The 22607-nt window shown below is 45.1% G+C and overlaps 1 protein-coding gene across 1 annotated transcript; it reads right to left on the bottom strand.

The window, feature by feature from the left end:
* Window positions 1-460: 460 nt before the first annotated feature.
* Window positions 461-9710, bottom strand: LOC132808871 (zinc finger protein 239-like). The gene is made up of 2 exons (XM_060822292.1): window positions 9605-9710; window positions 461-1056 (listed from the first exon to the last, which is right to left on the bottom strand). The coding sequence occupies exons 1-2, from the start codon at window positions 9708-9710 to the stop codon at window positions 461-463; spliced, it is 702 nt and encodes a 233-aa protein (XP_060678275.1).
* Between the last annotated feature and the right edge of the window lie 12897 nt (window positions 9711-22607).

The raw sequence follows: 22607 nt of genomic DNA on the forward strand, positions 1-22607 counted from the left end.
CTTCTGTGAGAAGCGCCCATGTCTATTAAACAAAACAACCGCCTAACATGACCGTCTCCATGCCAACGTGGCACACTATTGGAGAAAATGAAATGCAGAAGCTCAATTATCTGAAGGACACGGATGGGAGAATTTTGTTCAGTTCATTGAATACTGGGTAACAGTTTAGCCAAGCATTGCAACCTTGCAATCATGCCGGATAATCCAATATTCAGAGAATTGAATGCCAGATATTTGAGGTTCCCTTTCTAGACTAAATAACTTCTATCTTCCAACACTTTTCTCATTCAGTGATTCTTATGGCATTTGAAGCATCCACCTCATTGGAAACAAAGTAGTGAAGGTGGCCAGTCGAGGAGAAAGAAAGCCCCTGAAATGCCCACTTCACCCACCGGCAGCGTCAAAATGATTCAATCCTGACCATGATGAGCAGCACCAACAGCAGAACACATTCCCGCAGTCACTGATGGTCTCGTTGGTGTTCCTGCTGGCTAGATACTCGAGTGTATCCCTTCTGCCGCCGAGAGCAGGTGGACAGCCTCTCTCGAGTGTGAACTCGCTGGTGTGTCTGCAGGCTGGAAAACTGAGTGTATCTCTTCCCACACTGAGAGCAGGTGAATGGCCTCTCCCCATTGTGAAATCGCTGGTTTGTCTGCAGGTCGGATACTTGAGAGAAATTCTTCCCGCACTGAGAGCAGGTGAATGGTCTCTCTCCGGTGTGAATCCGCTGGTGTCTCTGCAGGCTGGATAATTGAGTGCATTCCTTCCCACACCGCCTTTCCCCGGTGTGAATCCGTTCATGTCGTAGCATGGAGTACAAATCAGAGAATCTCTTCCCACAGTGAGAGCAGGGAAACGACCTCTCCCCAGAGTGAAGCCGTTGTTGTTCGACCAAGCTCGATGACTGAGCGAATCCTTTCCCACACTGAGAGCAGGGGAACAGCCTCTCCCCAGTGAGAAGCCGTTTGGTGAATAACCAAGGCAGACGGCTTAACAAATCCTTTCCCACACTCAGAGCAACACAACGGCCTCTCCTCAGTGTGAACTTGCTTGTGTCTCAGCAGTTCAGCAATCAGAGTAGTTGAATACACTCTTGCTTGCGCGCCAACGGGGTGGATGTATCAGTGAGTCTCTTCCCACGGTCAGAGGTGCATGCCCTCAGCACAGCGTGAAATTTCTGGTGTGACAGCAGATTCGAGTTAGCACTGAATCCTTTCTAACACACAAAATAGGTGTACAGTCACTCCCTCATGTGTCTACGTTCATGAATCTCAAGAGCAGATGAGTAAGAGAATCCCTTCTCACAGTGCCCACATTTCCCGCGTTTATCCATACAGAAACTGTTCGCATTCCCTCTCCAGGTTTAACAATCAGTGGAAGCCTCTTCCAAACATAGAACATGTGAATGGTCTGTCTTGGTTGTGAATTGTGCAATTTCCTTCTTTGGCTATTTTCGGCTTTCCTCACTGTCAGTGCACTGAAACACTCTCACAGGGGCATGCAAATATCGCAATGCATTGTTTAAAATCCATTGAAGCACACAGAACAAAGAAACATTTCTCCCTCCACGGCGAACAATCCATGACGTTCAGATCCTGACAAATCGAGTGTTTACAGATCTTTGCGCTTTTCCAGCAACACATTTTCAGCTCTGATCTCCAGCATCTGCAGTTCTCACTTTCTCCTGTTTTGAGATCGTGACATGATGTTAATTTCAGATTCGTTCTTCAAATCCTTCCTTTCTATTATCCAATAAAAGTTGTTTAAAAAGTCATCGATACCTCAGTGCAAGATAAAACTTCAAAACAAATTATTTGCAGGGTGATGCACATTCATGTGGATTTACTGTTCGTCCGTACGGGATGTGCCACCTTTATACTGCATGGTCGAATGCTTTTTATAGAGTCGTTCAGATGTACAATATGAAAATAAACCTTTCAGTCCAACTCATCCATGCTGGCCAGATATTCTAATCGAATCGAATCCCATTTGCCTGCCCCCATCCCACTTCCCTGTAAACCCTTCCCATTCATGCCCCATCCAGATGCCTTTTAAATGCTCCAACTGTACCACGCTCCACCGCTTCCTCTGGCAGCTCATTCCATATAAACACCACCGACGGTGTGAAAATGTTGCCTCTTAGTTCCCATTTATATCTTTCCCCTCTCAGCCTAAACCTATACCGTCTAGTTCTGGACTCTCCCACCCCACCCTTTCTCGATTTATCCTATCCATACCCCTTGTGATTTTATCAACCATTACAAGTTCATCCCTCAGCCTCTGAAGGTCTAGGAAAAGAAGCCGCAGCCAGTTCACCCTCTCCCTATCGCTCAAACTCTCCAACTTCAGCATATTCTTGTTAATCTGTTCTGAATCCTTTCAGGTTTCACAAATTCTTTCCAATGGGAAGGTGCCAAACATTGCATGCATTGTTCCAAACCTGGCATGACCAATATCCTGTAGAGCTACAACATAACCTCCCAACTCCAATATTCAATGCTTTGACCAATAAAGAAAAGCCCTTTTCGAGATCCTGTCTACCTGTGGCTCTACTTTGTAAGAGCTATGAGCCTGCACTCCAAGGTCTCTTTGTCAGCAACACTCCCTATGACCATACCATTCAGTGTACAAGTCTTGCTATGATTTGCTTTTCCAAAATGCAGCATCTTGCATTTGTCTGAATTAAACTCAATTTGTCACTCCTCAACACATTGGACCATCTCATCAATATCCTGCTTTACTCTCAGGTAATTTTCTTCGCAGTCCACTATTTTGGTATCAGCTGCAAACTTACTAATTATGCCTCCCATGTTCACATCCAAATCTTTATATAAATAATGAAAAGTAGTGGACCTTACAGTGATCCTTGTGTCACTCCATTGGTCACGACACCTCCAGTCTGAAAAACAACCGTCTCCACCACCACCCTCTTCGAATCAGTTCTGTGTCCAAATGGCGAGTTCTCCCTGTATTCCATGAGATCTAAACTTGTTAACCAGTCTCCAATGGGGAATCTTGTCGAACACCTTACTGAAGTCCATACAGATTACGTCCACTGCTCTGCCCTCATCAATCCTCTTTGTTACTTTTTCAAAAACCTCAATTAAGTTGTGTGACATGATTTCCCATGCACAAACCCATGATGACTATCCATAATCAGTCTTTGCTTTTCCAATACATGTAAATCTTGTGCCTACCACCGATGCCATGTTCACTGGTTCTATAGTTACATGGCTTATCCTCACCACCTTACTTAAAGAGTGGCACCACGTTAGCCAACCTCTGGTCTTCTGGCACCTCAGCTGTGACTATTCATGAGACAAATATCTCAGCAAGGGGCCCAGTAATCACTTCCCTAGCTTCCAAAATTTTTCTAGGGCACACCGAATCAGTTCCTGGGGATTTATCCTCCTTTATGCGTTTCAAGACATCCAGGACGTCAACATCTATTTCCCCACATTCTATATCTTCCAAGTCTTTCTCCACAGTAAACACTGATGCAAAATTCGCGTTTAATATCTCTCCCATCTCCTGAGACTTCAAACGAAGACTGTCTTGCTGATCTTTGAAGGGCCTTGTTCTGTCCATAGTTACCCTTTTGTCCTTAATATACTTGTAAAAACCCTCTGGATTCTCCTTAACCCTATTTGCCAAAGCTATTTCTCTGTCCATCCAGCATTCCCTGCACCTACTTGCTTTTCGTTTCACCCTAATAAGAATATACTGCCTCTGGACTTTTGGTATCTCATGTATGAAGGCTTTCCATTTTCCAGCTGTCCCTGTGCCTACAAACATCTGCTCACTACCCCCATTCGGCTTTTGAAAGTTCTTGTCTAACACAGTTAAAATTGGTCTTGCTCCAATTTACAGCCTTCGGCTTTCAGATCTTGACTAACCTTTTCCATCACTATTTCAAAACTAAGAGAATTATGGCCGCAGGGCCCAAAGCGCTCCCCCAATGACACCTCAGTCACCGGTTCTTCCTTATTTCGCAAGAATAGGTCAGGTTTCGTAGCTTCTCTATTAGGAACAGCCACACAATGAATCAGGAAGTTCTTTTGTACACACTTAACAAATTCCTCTCCATCAGACCCCTTAACACTAAGCCAGTCCCAGACTATGTTTGTAAAGTTAAAATTCCCTACCATAAACACCCTATTATTCTTATGGATAATTGAAATTTCCTTAGAAATTTTTGTCTCAATTTCCCGCTGACTATTAGTGGGTCTATGTGGCAATCCCAATAAAGTGATCATCCCTTTCTTATTTCTCAGTTCCACCTAAATAATGTCCCTGGATGTATTCCCAGGAGTATCCTAAGCACAGCAAGTAATGCTATCCCTTATAAACATTGCAACGCTTTACCCCCACCCTGTCTTGACCCCCTTCCCATCCTTCCTATTGCATTTGTATCCTGCAACAATAAGTTTGCAGTCCTAAACATCCCTGAGCCTTGTTTCTGTAATGGATATGCTATCCCAGTGCTATGTTCCTGATCGTGTGCTGATTTCATCTGCCTTCCCATTTTGCCCTCTTGCATTGATGTAATTGCAGTTTACTCTACCTGTCGTATATTGTTCTCTGCTTGGTTCCTTCCTACCCTGACTGTTTGACTTGCTTCCTTTCCCAACTATACCAGTCTTAGATTGACCGCTTTCCTCAATATCTCCCAGGGTCCCCCCCACGGAGCCCTCTCTCGCCGTCCCCATGAAAACACTTGGCCAGGTTGAAGTGTTCAGCAACTAATCTTTCAGCCACGTCCTGAATCAAACTCGCTACCACAGCCACATCATCTTCCTCAAAGTCTGTCTTCTGATTCTGCATGGACTCCTGAATGTGCACAGTGACTGAACTATTCAACTCCCCCTCCCACTCCACCAAAGAGATGCAGATCCTGAGCCTTCTCCTTTGCCAAACCCTGACCACCCGACGCCTGGAGGATGAACGCCTCATCTTCCGCCTAGGGACCCGGCAACAATACGGACTTAATGTGGATTTCTCCAGTTGCCCCATCCTCCACGTTATCTCAGTCCCAAGCCTCCAAGTCGGCATTGCCCTATTGACCTGTCCATTTTCTTTCCCATCTACCCACTCCACCTTCCTCTCCAACCTATCACCTTCCCCCACACCTTCATCTACCTCTCACATTCTCACCCTCCTTCCTCCAGCCCCAACCCCCTACCATTTATTTCTCATCCCCCAGCTCACAAACCTCGTTCTTTATGAGGGGTTTATGCCCGACACGTCGCTTCTCCCGCTAATAGGTTGCCGCCTGACCAGCTGTGCTTTTGCAGCACCACACTCGCGACTCTGTATTCCACCATTTGCTCTCCTCACTTTCTCCAGTTGGATGTAATATTCTCATGATATTTCCAAATATGTAGAGTATAACAAAACAAGGCATATCTCAACCTGATATTAATTTAGTGCCTCATCGCATGCCCGTTCTGGTCTGGAAATCACCCTTTTTAATTGCAAACATTATGAAATGACATCATTCTGTTAGCTAGATAAATGAGTGCGCCAAACTGAGTCAGTCAAGGATGACACAAACACACGCAGATATTGCTGGAAAAACTAGGCGGGTCTGACATCATCAGTGGAGAGAAATCATAGTTTAAAGTTTTGGGTCGTCGGACCCTTCCTCTGAACAGTAAGCGATGGATGTCATTGTCTTTTACAGAGTGGGAGACCTGGACCTCAGTTTATTTATTTTTGATGATACATGAATCTGAGTTTAATCCAGGAGTTAATGTTTGGGAGCATATTTTAATCAAATGAAGAGGAGTATTTTTGTACTTTATGTCTGCTACACTGGTCCCGCTATACATACGAGATATTTCAGGGTGCATTTTTGAATGTCGTTCTGTCCTTAGGTCTGTCGCTCAAACAGATTATTGCTTCACAACTCAGAACTCATCCAAGCACTTTTCAACTGCTGCATCTCAGCTTCCTCGTGTACAGGGCAAACCAGGATAAGTCTTTGTGCAATTAGATATCTCTGTCTCTCCATCGATCCCCATTGCGCTCTCTGATGTTATTGCTGAAGGAATCTCACCCACACACTACTGAAGGAACTTGAGATTGAGGAGCAGGTGTCTGCTATTCAAGCCTATTCCACCCTTTAATATGACCATGCTCGATCCCATCTCAGCCCGAACTCCACTCGTCAATCTGTTAGTAATTCAAACTCTGCTTGTTTCAATTTTTCAATTTAATCAATGAACTGACATCTAACACACTGTGAGAAATGAATTCCATTGTTTCAAATCCAGTTGAGGGAATAATTCCTCCTCCCCATTATTCTAAATCTGATGCCTCTTAGCCGCAATCTCTTCTATTCTCTCATAATATATGGGCGTGGCAGGCTCGGCGAGAATAAATTCGCCATTCCTAGTCTCTCCTTAGAATGTGAGGTGAGCTGCCTTACTGAAGTGGTGCAGTCCACTTGCTGTGTGTTAACCCACAATGCCCTCGGGGAGTGAATGCCAAGAGTTGAACACAGTGACGTCGAAGAAATGGTTGATATATTTCCAGGGTGATGACTGGCTTGGAGGGGAACGTGCAGGGGGTGGGACTCCCATGTATCTGCTGCTGTTATCATTCCAGATGGAAAAGAGCGTGAATTTGGAAGGCACTATCCGAGGATCGTTGGTGACTTTCTGCAGTACACCTTGTAGATGGTCCCCACTGCTGCTTAAGGGCGTCACGGTGGTTAGCACTGCTGCCTCACAGCGCCAGGAAGCCAGTTTCAATTCCCACCTCAGGCAAGTGTGTGGAGTTTGCACATTCTTCACCGTGTCTGCGTGGGTTTTCTCCGGATTCCTCCCTCAGTCCAAAGATGTGCAGGTTAAGTGAATTGGCCAGCTAAAATGACCATAGTGTTAGGAGAAGTTGTAAATGTGGGAAATTGCGTCTGAGTGGGTTACTCTTCAAAGGGTTGGTGTGGAGATGATGGGCGGAATGGCCTTTTAGAACCTGTAAGTAATCTAATCTGAACGTCCGTGGTGGTGAATGGAATGGATGTGCTACCAATTAAGCAGGTCAAGTCATTGTCAAGTTTCAGTGATGTGAGAGCCACAGCTATCCAGGCAAGTGGGTCATCACACTCCTTGACCGACAACAGCAAGACACAAATGATGCGATTGTTGTTTGTCTCTCACTCCCTCTGAGTCTTTCTATTTCCTTTTCTGTCTCTCAATTCTCATGTCTCTTGACGCTCTCTTTTTCTTGCTAAATTTCTATCCCTCGCTCTCTGCTGTCTTGATCTCTCTCACAGATCATCTCTTTGGATAAATGCGAACTATTGTATTTTGGTGCAACGAGCAAGAGTAGATCTTGTACAATTAATACTGGGGCTTCAGAGGGACCGATGAGGTCGCACCTATTCTTTAAAGTTTGTGTCACAGATGGACAGGATGGTTAAAGAATGTGTTTGACTTGCTTGCTTTCATTGGTTCATGCTTTGGGTTGAAGAATTTGGATGGTATGTTGATATTGTTCAGGATATTGGTGAGAACTCTTTTGGAATGCAGATTCCTGTTTTGGTCGGCCACCTATACGAAGGATGTTATCAAGGTGAATGGGGTTCAGAAGAGACTTAGCAGGATTGTGGTGGCTATGGAACATTTGATCATCAGGAACTGCTGGATAGGTTTTTCACAGGAACATAGGAGGTCGAAAGGGGTGAACTGGACAGAAGTTTGTCAAAGAGCTAGAGGCATAGGTCAAGTTTATGGTGATTATCTTTTCCCTAAGGTGGGGAACTTCAAGACTAGGGGCACATTTTTGAGGGAAGAAATTTAAGGTAGATATCAGATATTATTTTCTTACATAGAGGGTGGATCGCATGTGGAATGAACTTCCCAATAAAGTGGTGGATGTGGGTACAATTACTACACTTAAAATACATTTGGATGAATATCGGAACAAGAAAGTTTTGAAGGGAATATGGGACAGTAGGAAGCAAGTGGGACTCGTTTAGTTTGGGATCATGTTTGGCATGGATTGGCTGTACTGGTCAGTCTGTTTCTGTCCTCTAAGTTTATCTGTCCATCTCTCTTTCTCACTCTCTTTCTCCTTCTCTATCTAAATATACAAATATATAAACAGCTGTCTTTCTGTCTCAAGTCTCTCTCTGACTCCCTCTGAAAACAACAGTGTTGTTCTGACATGGATCAGACCTATCCAGATTTCCCCCGCTGCCATTTCCTGGCCCGAGGTGACCTGGGCTGGAGTCCAGGTGCCCAGGCTGTGTCTGTCCATACCCATTCTCCTTTGGCTAAGATGTGACAGACTAGTGGACGGGGTACAGAGTGCAGTGAGGTGCAAACTGACTGACATATCACACAGTTAATCACACTTAGCGCATCAACAGCTGTGAACACTCATGTTTTTGATCTCTCTCGGTCGATCCCCGATCTGTTTCAATCACTCAGTGTCTCTCTTTCTTGCGACCAATATTTGTATCCTCCCATCACGCTCTGTCTGTCTTAATCTCTGCCACAGTCCCTCTTCCCTTGTCTCACTGACCTTCTCTCTTTCTCTCACAATAGGTGTCTTTCTGTCTCTCTCCCTCTACTTTTCCGTCTTAGGTTTTGTCACTGCCATCTCACTGCCCTCTTACTATGTGCCTCTCAATTCTTTCTGTCTCTCACATGCTCTGTCTGTCCTTCTCTCTATCTGTATTTCACAGTCACTATCTCTCGAGCAACATCAGTGTCATAATTTGCTTACCATTAGCTCTACTCAATCACAATTATACATTCTTCATTTCTCACCTTCTCTCCATGATCGGTCATTTATTGCGAAATACATCACTGACATTTCAACAGAACCTCACTGAATAAAGTTATCTGTCTTCAGCAAAATCACTTTCTTAATTTGTCTCTCTTTCTACTTCTTCATCCATCCCTGCACTCTAATTCCCAGCCCCAGAGGGTGGAAAGGACTATGTATCTAATAAACCATGGCACCAGGCTCTGAGCGGGGAAAGGATATTGTTTGTAACACCATGACACCAGTCTCAGAGCAGGGAAGGAAGGTGTACCTAATGCATTCTGACTCCCTGTCCCAGAGAGTGGAAAGGACAGCATATTTAAAGTACTGTGACACCCAGTCGCAGAGCGGGGAAAGGATAGTGTTTCTAACGCATCATGATTCCAATCCCAAAGGGGAGAAAGGATAGTTCATCTGATGCGCATTCCAGAGGAGGGGAAGGACTGTCTACCTAATGAGCTGTAACCTCCGGTCCCAGAGTGGGAAAAGTCAGTGTATCCAATGCACCCTTACTCCCCGATTCAAGAGGAGGGAAAGTACGGTGCATCTAATGCAGCATGACCTCTGGTTCCAGGGGAGCGAAAGGACGATGTAATTCACTGTGAATGTTGCTTCTTTTTGGCAAATGTATAGTATGGGACTCAGTGATGAGACCCTGGAGAGATCTTACAATCTGTCAATCTGATTTGCTCATGGGGCCACCTCACTTCAGGACATGAATGTTCGTATCTCTCAACCAACAGTACAATGCAAGAACAGGCCCTTTGGCCCTCCAAGCCTGCGCCACCATATTCTGCCCTTCCATACGAAAGCACTCTTCAGTTACCGGGTTTGTGTACCTCCACTCTCTTCCAATCCAGGTGCTTCTTGAATGATGTTATTGTGTCTGCTTCCACCGCCTCCTCTGGCAACAGCCTCCGGGCAGTCACCATCTTTTATGTGAAAAATTGCCTCACGTAATCCATTTAAACATCCCCCACCTCGTACCTTGAACCTGCATGCTCGTGTAATTCATCCCCTCCACCCCGGGGAAAAAGCCTCATTTTCCACTCTATCCATGCTATTCCCAATCTTGTAAACTTTTATGTGATTGTCGCTCAATCTCTTGCGATCCAATGAAAACAAACCTAGTCTTGCCAATCTTCCTCCATTGCTAAAATCTGCCACACCAGACAGCATCCCGGTAAACCTTATCTGTATCCTATTCAAATCATCCATGTCCTTCGGATAGTGTGGGACCATAGCTGTATGCAATATTTCAAGTCTCGACGAGTGTGGTGCTAGAAAAGCCCGGCCAGTAAGGCAGCGTCCGAGGTGCAGGAGAATCGATGCTTCGGGCATGAGTCCTTCCCCATCAGGAATGAGACAGGTGGACCAAGGGTCAGAGAGATAAATGGCAGGCTTGTGTAACTGGGGCGGGGGGGGTGGGGGTTGGTGGTGGGAAGTAGCAGAGAGTGCCACACGTGAAGTGGGAGCGAAGATGAAAGTTCGGAGAGGAAAATGGTCCGATAGGTGTGAATGAAGATGGCCAGGTAGGACAGGTCAAGAAAACGATGCAGAGTTGGAGGGATGCTTTGGGGGCAAGGTAGGTGAGGGAAAATGAGGGAACTGATGAAATCCAAATTGATCCCGTGTGGTTATGAGAAGGGTCCCAAGGCGAAAGAATGGGCGTTCTTCCCCCTTTTGTCGGGTGGTTAGGGTTTGACGATGTAGGAGGCCCAGGACTTAAATGTCCTTGGTAGAGTGGGTGGACGAGTTAAAGTGTTCAGCCACGAGGTGGTGGGGTGGGTTGGTGCGGGTGTGCCAGAAATGTTCGCTGAAACGTTTTGCAAGTTGGTGTCCTGTCTCCCCAATGTAAGGGAGACCACATCGGGAGCAATGGACGCAGTAGGTGACGTGTGTGGAAGTACAGGAAAAGCTCTGTCAGATGTGGAAGGATCCTTTGGGACCTTGGACGGAGGTTAGCGAAGAGGTGAGGGCACAGGTATTGCAATGTGCCGGGAGTGCCGTGTGGGATGGCAGGGGTGGAGGGGTGGGCTTGGACCTAACAAGGGAGTCACGGAGCGAATGGTTTTTACGGAAGGCAGATAGGCATGGGCACAATATCCCTGGTGGTAGGGTCTGTGTGTATGTGATAGAAATGTGGGAGATGTATCCGGAGTCTGATGAGGTAGAAGGTGAAGGCTGGCGGGGTTCTGGTTTCGCAAGTGGAAGGGTAGTGTTCAAGGGCTGAACTGCGGGAAGTTTTAGAGATCCAATGGTGGGGATCGTCGACCAAGTGGGAGGGGAAATTGTGGTCAAACTCCCCGCAGCATAACTTGGCTATCCTTCTCCTCAATGTTATGTCCAATGATGACAAGCATACCTTAAGTCTTTTTTCTAACTACCTCATTTACCTGCGCTGCCACATTCCGTGATTTGTGAACCAATACACCAAGACCCCTCTGCAAATCAACACTCCGAAGGAATCAGATATCCACTCTCTAATTTCCACCTGTACTTGACCTTCCAAAATGTATCACCACACATATCTCAGGATTAAAACCCATCTGCCATTTTTCTGCTCATTCCTCTAACTGTTCGAAATCCTGCTTCATCCTCTGACAATCCTCTTCACAAACTGCAGCTTCACCAATCATTGTATCTTTGGAAAACTTACTAATTAGACCAGCTACGTTTCTCTCCAAATCATTCATATCGCTCACGAACAGCAGAGGTCACATCGGCGAACCCTGTGGGACACCACCACTCCATTGCGAAAAGCATCCTTCCATCGTTACCCTCTGTCTCCTACAACCAAGGAAGTGCTGTATCTGTCTTGCCCGCTATCCCCGATACCATGTGACGTCAACTTTTGTACCAGTCTGCCATAAAGGACCTTATCAATGGCTTTACCGAATCCCATTTGGACAATATCAAGTGCTGTTGCCTCATCAATCATTTTCGTCAGCTCCACAAAAGGAGGTGAGGGTGGGAGGCCATGGCTAAGCTGGATTGTTCGTGCACAGACGCAGGCAATGTTCCGAGGACTCAGTTCTAGTCGTGCCGATGCAGATGGTGGAATTTGCACATGATAGATATCTGGAATTAAGAGTTGAATAATGTCTATGAATCCATTGTTGGAAAACCCATCTGGTTTACAAATAACTTTCAGAGAAGGAAGTTGCAATCCATGCCTGTTCTGGCCTATATGTGACTCCAGACCCACATCAATGTGGTTGACTCGTAATTGCCCTCTGAACAATTAGAGATGGGTAATATTCGTTGGATAAGCCTCTGACACCCTCATCCAGTAAATGAATAAATAAAAACTCGATCCAAATTAGCGAGGCACAACCTCTCCACCACAAATCCATGCTATCATGAATAAGTCAATTTGATCCTAAATCTGGTACCTGAGAATCATTTCCAATAATTTCACTGCCACTGATGTGAGACTTACAGATCTGTCATTTCCAGGATTATCCCTGCTGCGCCTCATAAATGAAGGGACTAGATTGGCTATTCTCCAAGCCTTTGGGACTTCACTTGTGACCAAGGTGTACATAATGCCCCTGTAGTTTTTTCTCTTGTCTCCATCAATATTTTGGTATAGATCCCATCAGGACCCTTTTTAAGATGCATGACTCCTCATCGTTTTTAATAGGAACTTGTCTTAGAAACTGGACACTCCCATCCCTGAGATAATCCTCCACCAATTCGTTCTCCCTGCTGAATACTGAGACAAAGTATTCGTTTGGAATCTCATCAAACTCCTCTGGTTCCAGCTATGCATTCCTTCCGTAGTCCTTGAGTTGGCCAACTCTTTTTTCCTGGCTACCATCTTGCTTTTTGTACATGGGTAAAAAGCCATGGAATTCTCCTTCAACCTGTTTGCTAACGACCTTTCATGACCCCTTTTAGTCCTTTTAATTCCTTGATTACGCGCTTACCCAATTTCCTTACATACTCCTTGGTCTTCTTCAGTTCTAATCCTACCCGAACATGCGAATGTTTCCTTCTCTCCCTGACCATGGTCTTAACATCCCTAGTTATCCAGGGTTCATGTAACTTGCCATTCATATCCCTCATTCGCCCAAGACGGTGCAACTCCTGCAATCTCGTCAACTGATGTTTGAAATAATCCCACATGCCCGAAATAGATTGACCCTCAAACAGCCGCATCCAATCAAAATTGTCCAGTTCTTTCCTAATATTGTTGTAGTTGCCTTTCCCGAAATTAAGACTTCACCAGAGGACTGCTGTTATCCCTATCCGTGAACATCTAAAAACGCATAGTATTATGGTCACTTCTCCCAAAATTCTCCCTCACTGAAACTTCACTTACTTGGCCTGGCTCAGTTCCTAAACTCAGGTCCGTTGCCTGGATGGACAGTTTACATATTGTGTCAAGAATCCCTCTTGAATGGTCTTTACAAATTCTGTCCATACAGTATCCTGGCCTGTCGGAGAAGTTAAAATCACCCACCACCGCAACCTTGCTTTTATAAATTTCCAAGATCTGTCTATATGTTCTCTGCTCTCTCGCCTGCTGGTCGTTGGGAGGCCTGTAGTCCACACTCAGCGTTTTGATTTCGCATTTCCTATTCCTGAGTTTTAAGAAATTAATCTTGCACTGTCCTTGCTTTTTGAATCTGCTCTTGAATGTTTATATTACACCTGGAATTATTTCTTCACCAGGAACTAAATCCTTTTTTCTCTACAAATCTTGGAATGCACTGCAGAGACATGCAGTTTCTCCATCTAAGGCCAAGCACTGATTTTACCAATTTCACCCGGTGTGCGGCAGTTCGAGCCCCATGCAGGGAAATGTAGGTCTCAGGCTCCAATTCCAGCCAAGCACTTCATTGAACAATTTTGCCCAATTTGGGAATTTTGAATATCCAGACAGGGATATTTAGATGCTGTCCCCATCTCAGGCTCGTGTTTATTTATCCTTTATGGAATCTAGGACTGAGATTCCCCACATGCATCGACGTCCACAGCAGGAAAGTTCCAGTTTCCATCTTTGCCTAGTACTGCCGAGAATACCAATCTCATTATGAACCAGAGAGAGTAAAAACCTAGTAATTTTTGGAAATGAACATACTGGTCTTCTGTTTTGAAAGAAGCCAGGTGACTCAGACCAGTATGCCTCATTTGCCAGGTTCCCTGACGTTTTCTTCTGGAACTGAACAAGACCCACAATGTAGGGAAAAGTAAGCCTGGGAATCGTCTTTGCGAATTGGCCTTACAGAATGCAGTGAAAATAAGGACATTCAAACTCACAGCTAGATACATGTGCACACAGAGAAGAAGAGTCCCAGGCCCTTTCCGAAACCAATCTCAAACTTACTGATGTGGGATGAATCGAGACCCACGGAGCTTGGAACTTCAGATCAAAGATCCAGATCCTGATCCTAACACTTACAGTTGACCTGAGGTTAGCTGAACTCCACAAATCAGAGATAGAGAGCACAGGCTGAATTTTGGGCCTAACCCTGAGTGGGTCAACTTTACCACTGGTGTCGGTTGGATGGAATAACCATCCCCATTGTCCACACCATCACCCACAGAGCAGGGATATAACGGCTCACGTATTAGCTTGGGCCTTGTCAGCCAATGTGATTTGTGGTGTTGGAGTAACACAGCCACATCCCATCCGCACCCTGGCCATGGGGCAGGTCGAAAATGCATCTCAGAAATCTTGTTGTGTTAGTCAATTAGCCAATATCTCCTCAACGCAGTGAAATATCAGCTCAGGGTGCATCATGGGCCTCGAGATGGGATAGCAAATTAGCCAGTTTCACTCCCAGTAGTGGATTTAATGCATGGAAATATAGGACAAGGCTGCCTATCAGTCCTAGTACTGGTTGAACCACACAGAGTGTAGGACCGAACTTGCTGCTCAGTGTAAGGACACCAAGGCTCTGGACCCATTTTAGGTCTGCTTCCACAATTGGATATGCATTTGGCTGAGGCCTCGACGTGGCCCAATTGGTGCAGCCTCACCAGCCCGGGACACACAGTTTCAATGATTACCCACCAAGGCCTCCACCTGCAGCAACCCGCCCCCCCAACTCCTGGCTACAACACGGAGGATTGGAAGTCCATCAGTCACCTACACCATGTCGTGGGTGAGCAGCAGGATCTGAATGAGACCCAGCACCACCTCCACCAGCAGCTGCAGCTCACCATCACCTGGTTTTCCTCCAGGGCCTGGATGCCAACCTAGGCTGTGTCTTGACCTCGGTGGGCCCCAGCAAGGGGGAGGACAATGGGCAGCCCCAAAGGGTGCTCCAGCCTATCCTCAGTATGACGCACCAGAATGTCATGCCAGTGCCCACAAAACAATTCCACTGGTGGGCAGCGGTGTTGAGGATTTGAGGGCTCGGGTCTAGCCCTTAGCACGAAGAACTGGTCAATGTCAAACATGGTCCAAAAGCATCAGATCTAGTTTTTAATGGGAGTAAGATTTCATTGAGGCCTCTCTGACAAACCTTTCATCCCTACCCCCAGGACAATAAAGAAGAGACGAGATGTTGCTTCTTCAGTTTACGCTATGAGTCTCTGGAGTTTGGTTACATGCCGAGGAGAGACAAATGGGCTTGCAAGCAGGATGCTGTGTTAAAATGAGTGGGCTACAGGAAAGTTGGTGTCATGCTTGTATACAGACCGGAGGTGTTCTGCAAATGGGGGGGTTGAAACTCAATGTTGAGCAGGGCCTGTGTGCAGAGTGGATCTCACTTAAATGCACAAACCAGAGTCTCTGAAATAAACGCTGCAATTCACAATGACAGACAGCAAGTTCAGAGAGAGAATGAATCCCACTTTCAATGTATGACTAGAAGCGAAGTTCCACAGTCGCAAGATCCGTGAATCTGATAATGAGAGGTGGGGAGCAAATGAAAGGCTCTTGGTCACAGACAGTACCAGGCACGGGATTATGCAGGAGGAATTAAATATTCTCTTACATCATCAGAGATTGACAAAATGCTCCTTTCCACAAACGTCAACCACCAATCGTCAAACTACTGTCTCAATGATTTTTTTTTTGTATAAAAACATTCAATCAAGTAGGAAACCTCCAACAAACGATTTTAAAACCAGCATTTTATAGAACTCGTCTCCATCCTTACCATTCCCTAAATGACATGGACATAATTATCACAATTCATTTGCGTGCGTCATTCTCTGATCTGGAAATGTCATCGTACAAGGTTGTGAGGGCAATAATTGGTCAAATTTACGTTTACTCTCAGTATTATAGAAACAGGACAGTGCGTAATTTGAGCATAGTTTCTGTCTGATTTTTTTTTGCCAGTTATTGATTAGAATTGCTTAGAGAAACAGCAGAAGATATAAGAAATAATACAAGATTTTCTTCACTCGTTCTATGATTGGAAATTTCATGCATAGCTTTTAATGGCGACGAAGTAAGATTTCTGTCAGATTTTTCAGAACAGTTATCTGAAATAACCCAATGACAAATAGCAATGAAAGCTGATGGCTAGATTGCAGGTTTCACAGATACTAAAACTTGTACACGGCTCTGGAGTGCAATAAAAGATGAATACATTGAATGAGAAAATGTCGAAATGTTCGCGTGTCTTAGCAGATTCTGTGTTAAATTCGTGGAAGAGTGATCCACAGGGAAACAATTGCATCTGGCAATTGTGCTATTTGAATATGCATTCTCAGAGCATCAGCATGGGTTGTCTGAGTTCAATGACGTTTTCACAAGGACACTCGTTACTAATTTCATTCAGGAACAAATACATTCGTATTATCTTTACTGTCTTTGTCGATTCCAATTCGGTATGCAGATCAATCCCAGTCCGGTTGGTGCTTGAACACTGCAGAGACTCCGCACGTCTTAGGACAAGATCCAATGCACAAAAATCAGAAACACTCCAGGACGGTTTTCGCGTTTTGACCATTTCTCTCACAACTTGCACAATTGCTGAAACTTTATCTTTCTGCAACTCACCAGCACGTGGTACTTCTGGATGGGTTCGGGTGTGGGAGTCGGAATCCTGCACCTAACTCTCTGATCAGCATACTTTCCCACTTGGAAGAAATGCTAACTGAATCACTTCCTCCCGCATTGTGCACAATTCTCACTGTCAACCAAATCCCAGATATCATTATTAAACCCGATGTAGGATTGTAATAATAAAGCACTCGATGGATTAGCTTCCCCCAAACCCCCACCCCCTCAGTAATCAAATGAGATAATACTGAGGGCCGTATTCAGGTGAAGGTTTTCCAGTGATAGATGGATAACTGTTTTATCAGGAGCTGAATGTTTAACTAGACTACTTAAATTTATGTGTCTCTGCGCAGAATCCGGCTCTGACGTGAATATTTAACTTGATTTAAAAAAAAACACGTTGACCAGATAAATTCCTGCTGCATCGGTTGAGAATCTCACGTATTATTCGAGCTGCATCAGTTCGAGCAACTCTGCGAGTGTCTCATCATATTTTAGACGTCTGCCTTCAAGATGGTGCAAACACATTTTCTAGAGTGGGGATGAGTTCCTCACCACAGAAACCATTGTATCTAATCTGCTTCGGTATCAACAGCAATAATATGATGAATAAAGTTCAACGCCTAGTTGATCCTTTCGTTGTCGAATCATTTAGCCCTGACAGAAAATGATTTTGTTGATTGACATGTAAGGAATAGTATCCTGCAGCACACAGATTTAACCCAGCATTTTGTTTCCTCGTATGCACATTACAACTGAGTTTGCAGGGCGGGTGTTATCTCTCGCCCTTGTTCTCTTATTTCTGGGATGTGAGAATTTTCCTGCTCTTTTGCCATTTGCCATACAAGTTCATATAGAATTTGCCTTGCTGCTGTTGTGGATTTGGTTTATACCTGCTCATTTCTTTCAGGACTTGGAAGGTTTTGCGTTTGACTTGGTGCCCCTGTTCTTTATAAATTCTGCTGTTCCTCCATGTGGATTGGTCACGACACCTTAATACAGCTTGCTTCTCAATTTTCTTTCCGAGCGATGTTCTGCCAAGCCACTCTTTCCATTCGTGTATCATCTTTTCAGCAGCTCTGAGTTGTTTCTTTTCGCAGTTAGTTTCATAATTAATGTAACCGGATATTTCACCATTCTCTTCAGCTGTTCTCTGAACTTGGACTGGGTCCCAATATAAATTAATGTGTTTGTGCTGCAAGTTAAATTCCGCAACATATGTGCAACTTCCTCAAATATATATTCAGAATTGTCATCGAGGAGTTCATTAACTTTAAATATGTGCAAAATATACGGAAACCACAACAGTATAAAACTGCTCGATATGGTGAGGAGTAAAATCACAGAATTCCGTCTGTTCTCCATCTCTGGATCATTCTGTACCTTGCTATGACCCTTCAGTCCCTTACGGACTCGACTAGCCACTAATATATGCCTGACGATCAGAGCATTCAGCAACAGAATTAAACCAAATGGTAGCAATGGCGTTAAAACCTTATCAATCATTCTAAATCCAGTCCATCTCGGGTCAGTAAAATAGGCTTGTTTGTTAGAACAATACAGAGGCACATTGTTAATTATTCGTTTAGGCTTAAATCGAAAGTAAATTGGTATGTTTTTTAAACTGAAAAATATACTGATTGTTGCAAGAACTCCTGTTGCAGTTTTCCTGGTGCAATATTTATATTTAAGACTCTTGCAACAAATTGCAATAAATCGATCAAAAGTAAACGCAACAGTGAACCAGACTGAACAGTCCATTGCTAATCGTGCCAGGAGGTAGTTAACTTTACACACAGCAGTGAGTTTCAGTAGAGGCATCGGGAAATAATACCAATTGATTCGGAGAAGCATGACTTCAGTGATAATCGTCAGTAGATCCGACATTGCCATGGCCACCAAGTAACGAGTGGTGCATTTGGAGATCCCACACTTTCCCTGCGATAGAACGACCATTGCCACGAGATTAGCTGTAAGAGGAAAGAGGCAGAAGGGTCTCAATATTGCTCATATTCGTGTGGAGATAGTAAGCACTGAGATTTGTTTGAAAAATGGAAATCGGCCATTTTCACAATTTAAACCATAATTAAGCCAAGGCAGGTAATTGTACATACATTAATTTTCTTTCATACATGGAACTCGGGATTTCGACAAATCTACTGATATGAAGTTCTGGATATTTTTATGTCCATAGAATCATTGAATAACTACGGAAGCTGCTTGGCTCACAGAGGCTGTACTGACCCCGTGTTGAAAATGTATTGCTGGAAAAACACAGCAGGTCAGGCAGCATCCAAGGAGCAGGAAAATCGACGTTTCGGGCATAAGCCCTTCGTCACGAATGATGCTGGTGTTGCAAGTGGGCTGAGATAAAAGGTACGTGGAGGAAATTTGGGGGAGGGGCACTGGGAATATGTTAGGTGGAAGGAGGTGAGGGTGAGGGTGATAGGCCAGAGAAGGGGTGGGGCGGAGAGGTCGGGGAGAAGATTGCAAGTCAAGAGGACGATGCTGAATCAGGGTGTTGGAACTGAGATAAGGTGGGGGAGGGGAAATGTGGAAACTGGAGAAATCAACATTCATCCCTTGTGGTTGGAGGGTTCCTGGGCAGTACCCTCTGTCTGCCTCTTCGTCTGATATGTGGAACAGTCCATCTTCCAGAGCTACACTGGCACCACACAGCCCCACCTTTTCCTCCGCTACTTCGATGATTGTATTGGCGCTACCTCGTGCTCCCATGTGGAGGTTGAACAGTTCATTCACTTTACTAACACCTTCCAACCCGACCACAAATTTACCTGGAACGTCTCAGATTCCTCCCTCCCCTTCGAAGACCTCTCAATTTCTATCTCAGGTGACCAACTCAACACAGACATCTACTACAAACCAACCAACTACCACAGTTACCTAGATTACACCTCCTCCCACCTTCCCCGTGTTAAAACGCCATCCCATATTCCCAATTCCTTCGCCTTCGCCTCCGCCTCATTTGCTCCCAGGAGGACCGATTCCACTACCGAACTACACAAATGGCCTCCTTCTTCAAAGACCGCAAATTCTCCTCCGACGTGATCGAGGATGCCCTCCACCGCATCTCCTCCAGTTTACGAACCTTTGCACTCGAACCCCGCCCGTCCAATCGCTACCAAGACAGAACCCCACTTGTGCTCACTTCCACCTCACCAACCTCCAGATGCATCGTATCATCCTCCATCATTTCCACCACCTCCTAACACACCCCACCACCAGAGATATATTTCCCTCCACACCCCATCAGCGTTCCAGCAAGAACACTCCGTTCGCGACTCCCTCATCAGATCCACACCCCGTACCAACCCAACCTCCACTCCTGGCACTTTCCCATGCAACTGCAAGGAGTGCAAAGCTTGCACCTAGTCCTCCCCCCTCACCTCCCTCCAAGGCCCCAATGGATCCTTCCATATCCATCGCAAATTCACCTGCACCTCCGCACACATCATTTTCTGCATCTGCTGCACCCGACATGGTACCCTCTACATTGGGGAGACAGGCCGTCTACTTGTGGAACGTTTCAGGGAACACTTCTGGGACACCCGCACTAACCAACCCAACCGCCCCATTGCTGAACATTTTAACTCCTCCTCGCACTCCACCAAGGACATGCATGTCCTTGGCCTCCTCCCTCGCCAGACCCTAACAACACGGAGCCTGGAGGAAGAGCGCCTCATCTCCTGCTTAGGAACCCGCCAACCACACAGGATAAATGTAGATTTGTCCAGCTTCCGTATTTCCCCTGCCCCCACCTCATCTCAGTCCCAACGCCAGGTTTCGGCACCATCCTCTTGACCTACAATCTTCTTCCCGACTTTTCCACCCCCACCCTTCTCTGGCGTATTACCGTCACCCTCATCTCCTTCCACCTATTGCGTTCCCAGCGCCCTCCAACAAATTCCTTCTACCCGACCTTTTAGCTCAGCTCGCTTGGCACACCAGCCTCATTCCTAACGAAGGGCTTATGCCCGAAACGTCGATTCTCCAGCTCCTCGGATGCTGCCTGGCCTGCTGTGTTTCTCCAGCATCACAGTTTTCATCTCTGGTCTCCAGCATTTGTAGTCCTCACTTTATCCCGGTGCTGACCCTCAGAATAACATGTCAACCAGAGCCCCATCCCTGTAACCCCACGAGAATTTTCCATGCCTATCCAGTACTATCACATTTCCCATGGCAAATTTACTGAGCATGCACATCCCTGAACACTAACGCTCAGTGGATAGTACTGCTGCCTCACAGTGCCAGATCAGTTCACACGAGACAATCCTGACCACAATCAACCAATTATTTGAGCAGTTCCTTCCCTGAAGAGCGTTTTTCTTTTCGAACTTCCTCATTCAAGAATGTTCTCTGGGGTTAAAATAGCACCAGAGACCCGTGTTTGAATCCAACCTGAGACAACTCTCTGTGTGGAGTTTGCACATTCTCCCTGTGTTTGTATGGATTTTCTCCGGGTGCTCTGATTTCCTCCTACAGTCCAAAGTTGTACTTAAATGTCCCCAATGACTCTGTTTCCGGCAACACAGCTGGCAATGCATTCCATTTATTCATAACTTTCTGTGTAAAGAACCTACCTCTGATATCTCCTTCATTCCTTCCTCCTAATATCATCACACTAAGACACCTCGTACCAGTGAATCCTGCCCTGGGGAAAAGACTCCGGCTGTTGACTCGGCCTATTGGTCTCATTGTTTTATACACCTCCATCAGGTCTGTATTCATAAGGCAAGCTCTCCAGTCCAGGCAGCATCCTGGTAAACCTTCTTTGCACCCTCTCCAAAACCTCTGTATATTTCCACTTGTAGGCAGACCAAAACTGGACAAAAAATTCCAAGTGTGATCTCACCAGGGACTTGCAGAGCTTCAGCAAAATCTTGCAGCTTTTAAACTCGATAACCCTGTTGATGAAAGCCAAAACGCCATATGCTTTCTTCACAGCACTATCCACTCGAGTGGAAACTTTGAGGGATCCATATACGTGCACACCCAGACCCCTCTATTTCTCTACACTGCCAAGTTTCCCGTCTTAAATCGTCTATGTTAATCTATGTGTATTTATGTCAATTATTTCCTAAAGCAGGACGTGTGACACCCAATTCTATTTAAATTTGTGCACCAGCAACAAGATTAATCCATATGAGAAAGTGCTGTCAATAAATAATTTCATCTAATTAGATTAAAAGTAAATGGCGTGCGAAACAGAATACAATCACTCACACAAGGGCCAATCTAATGTATAATTCCTCTCAGAAACAAAACACGATTGCTGTTATGGTTGTCCATTTTTCATCGCACACTGTGGAATCTGACATTGATAATCTCCAACAATACCTATTATCAAGGGATTTCCCCCTTCCTGCATCAGGCTTTACAGGACAGACCATACAGAAACACACACACACACAAATCACAGACAGGCAGACACACACACACACACAAATGACAGACAGGCAGACACACACCCCGACACAGACATTCGCAGACACGCATCTCGGCGAGCGAGATACAATTAAACAAGACAGGAATTTTCAGAAAAAAAGTAGCATTGTACAGTTAAAATGAAGTATTGGTAACAGTAATAATGCTATGCTGCCGGTATTAGAATGTCCAGCAAATACTATATGAAGTCACTGTACATATCAAAAGCCAATGCATATACAGAAGTAAACTATTTCAAGCCTTGTAAACACTTACCAGGAATACCAATTATAGTCAGGATCGCATAAACCATTTTCCTGACAGCTCGTACAGTACTATGCATTTTATCTGTGAAATTGTTGTGTTGGTTTGTACTGCAGACAATTTTCACAGTTCAACTCTGAAATTTTCC

The sequence above is a fragment of the Hemiscyllium ocellatum genome, assembly GCF_020745735.1.
Source record: "Hemiscyllium ocellatum isolate sHemOce1 chromosome 41 unlocalized genomic scaffold, sHemOce1.pat.X.cur. SUPER_41_unloc_26, whole genome shotgun sequence".
NCBI lineage: Eukaryota > Metazoa > Chordata > Chondrichthyes > Orectolobiformes > Hemiscylliidae > Hemiscyllium > Hemiscyllium ocellatum.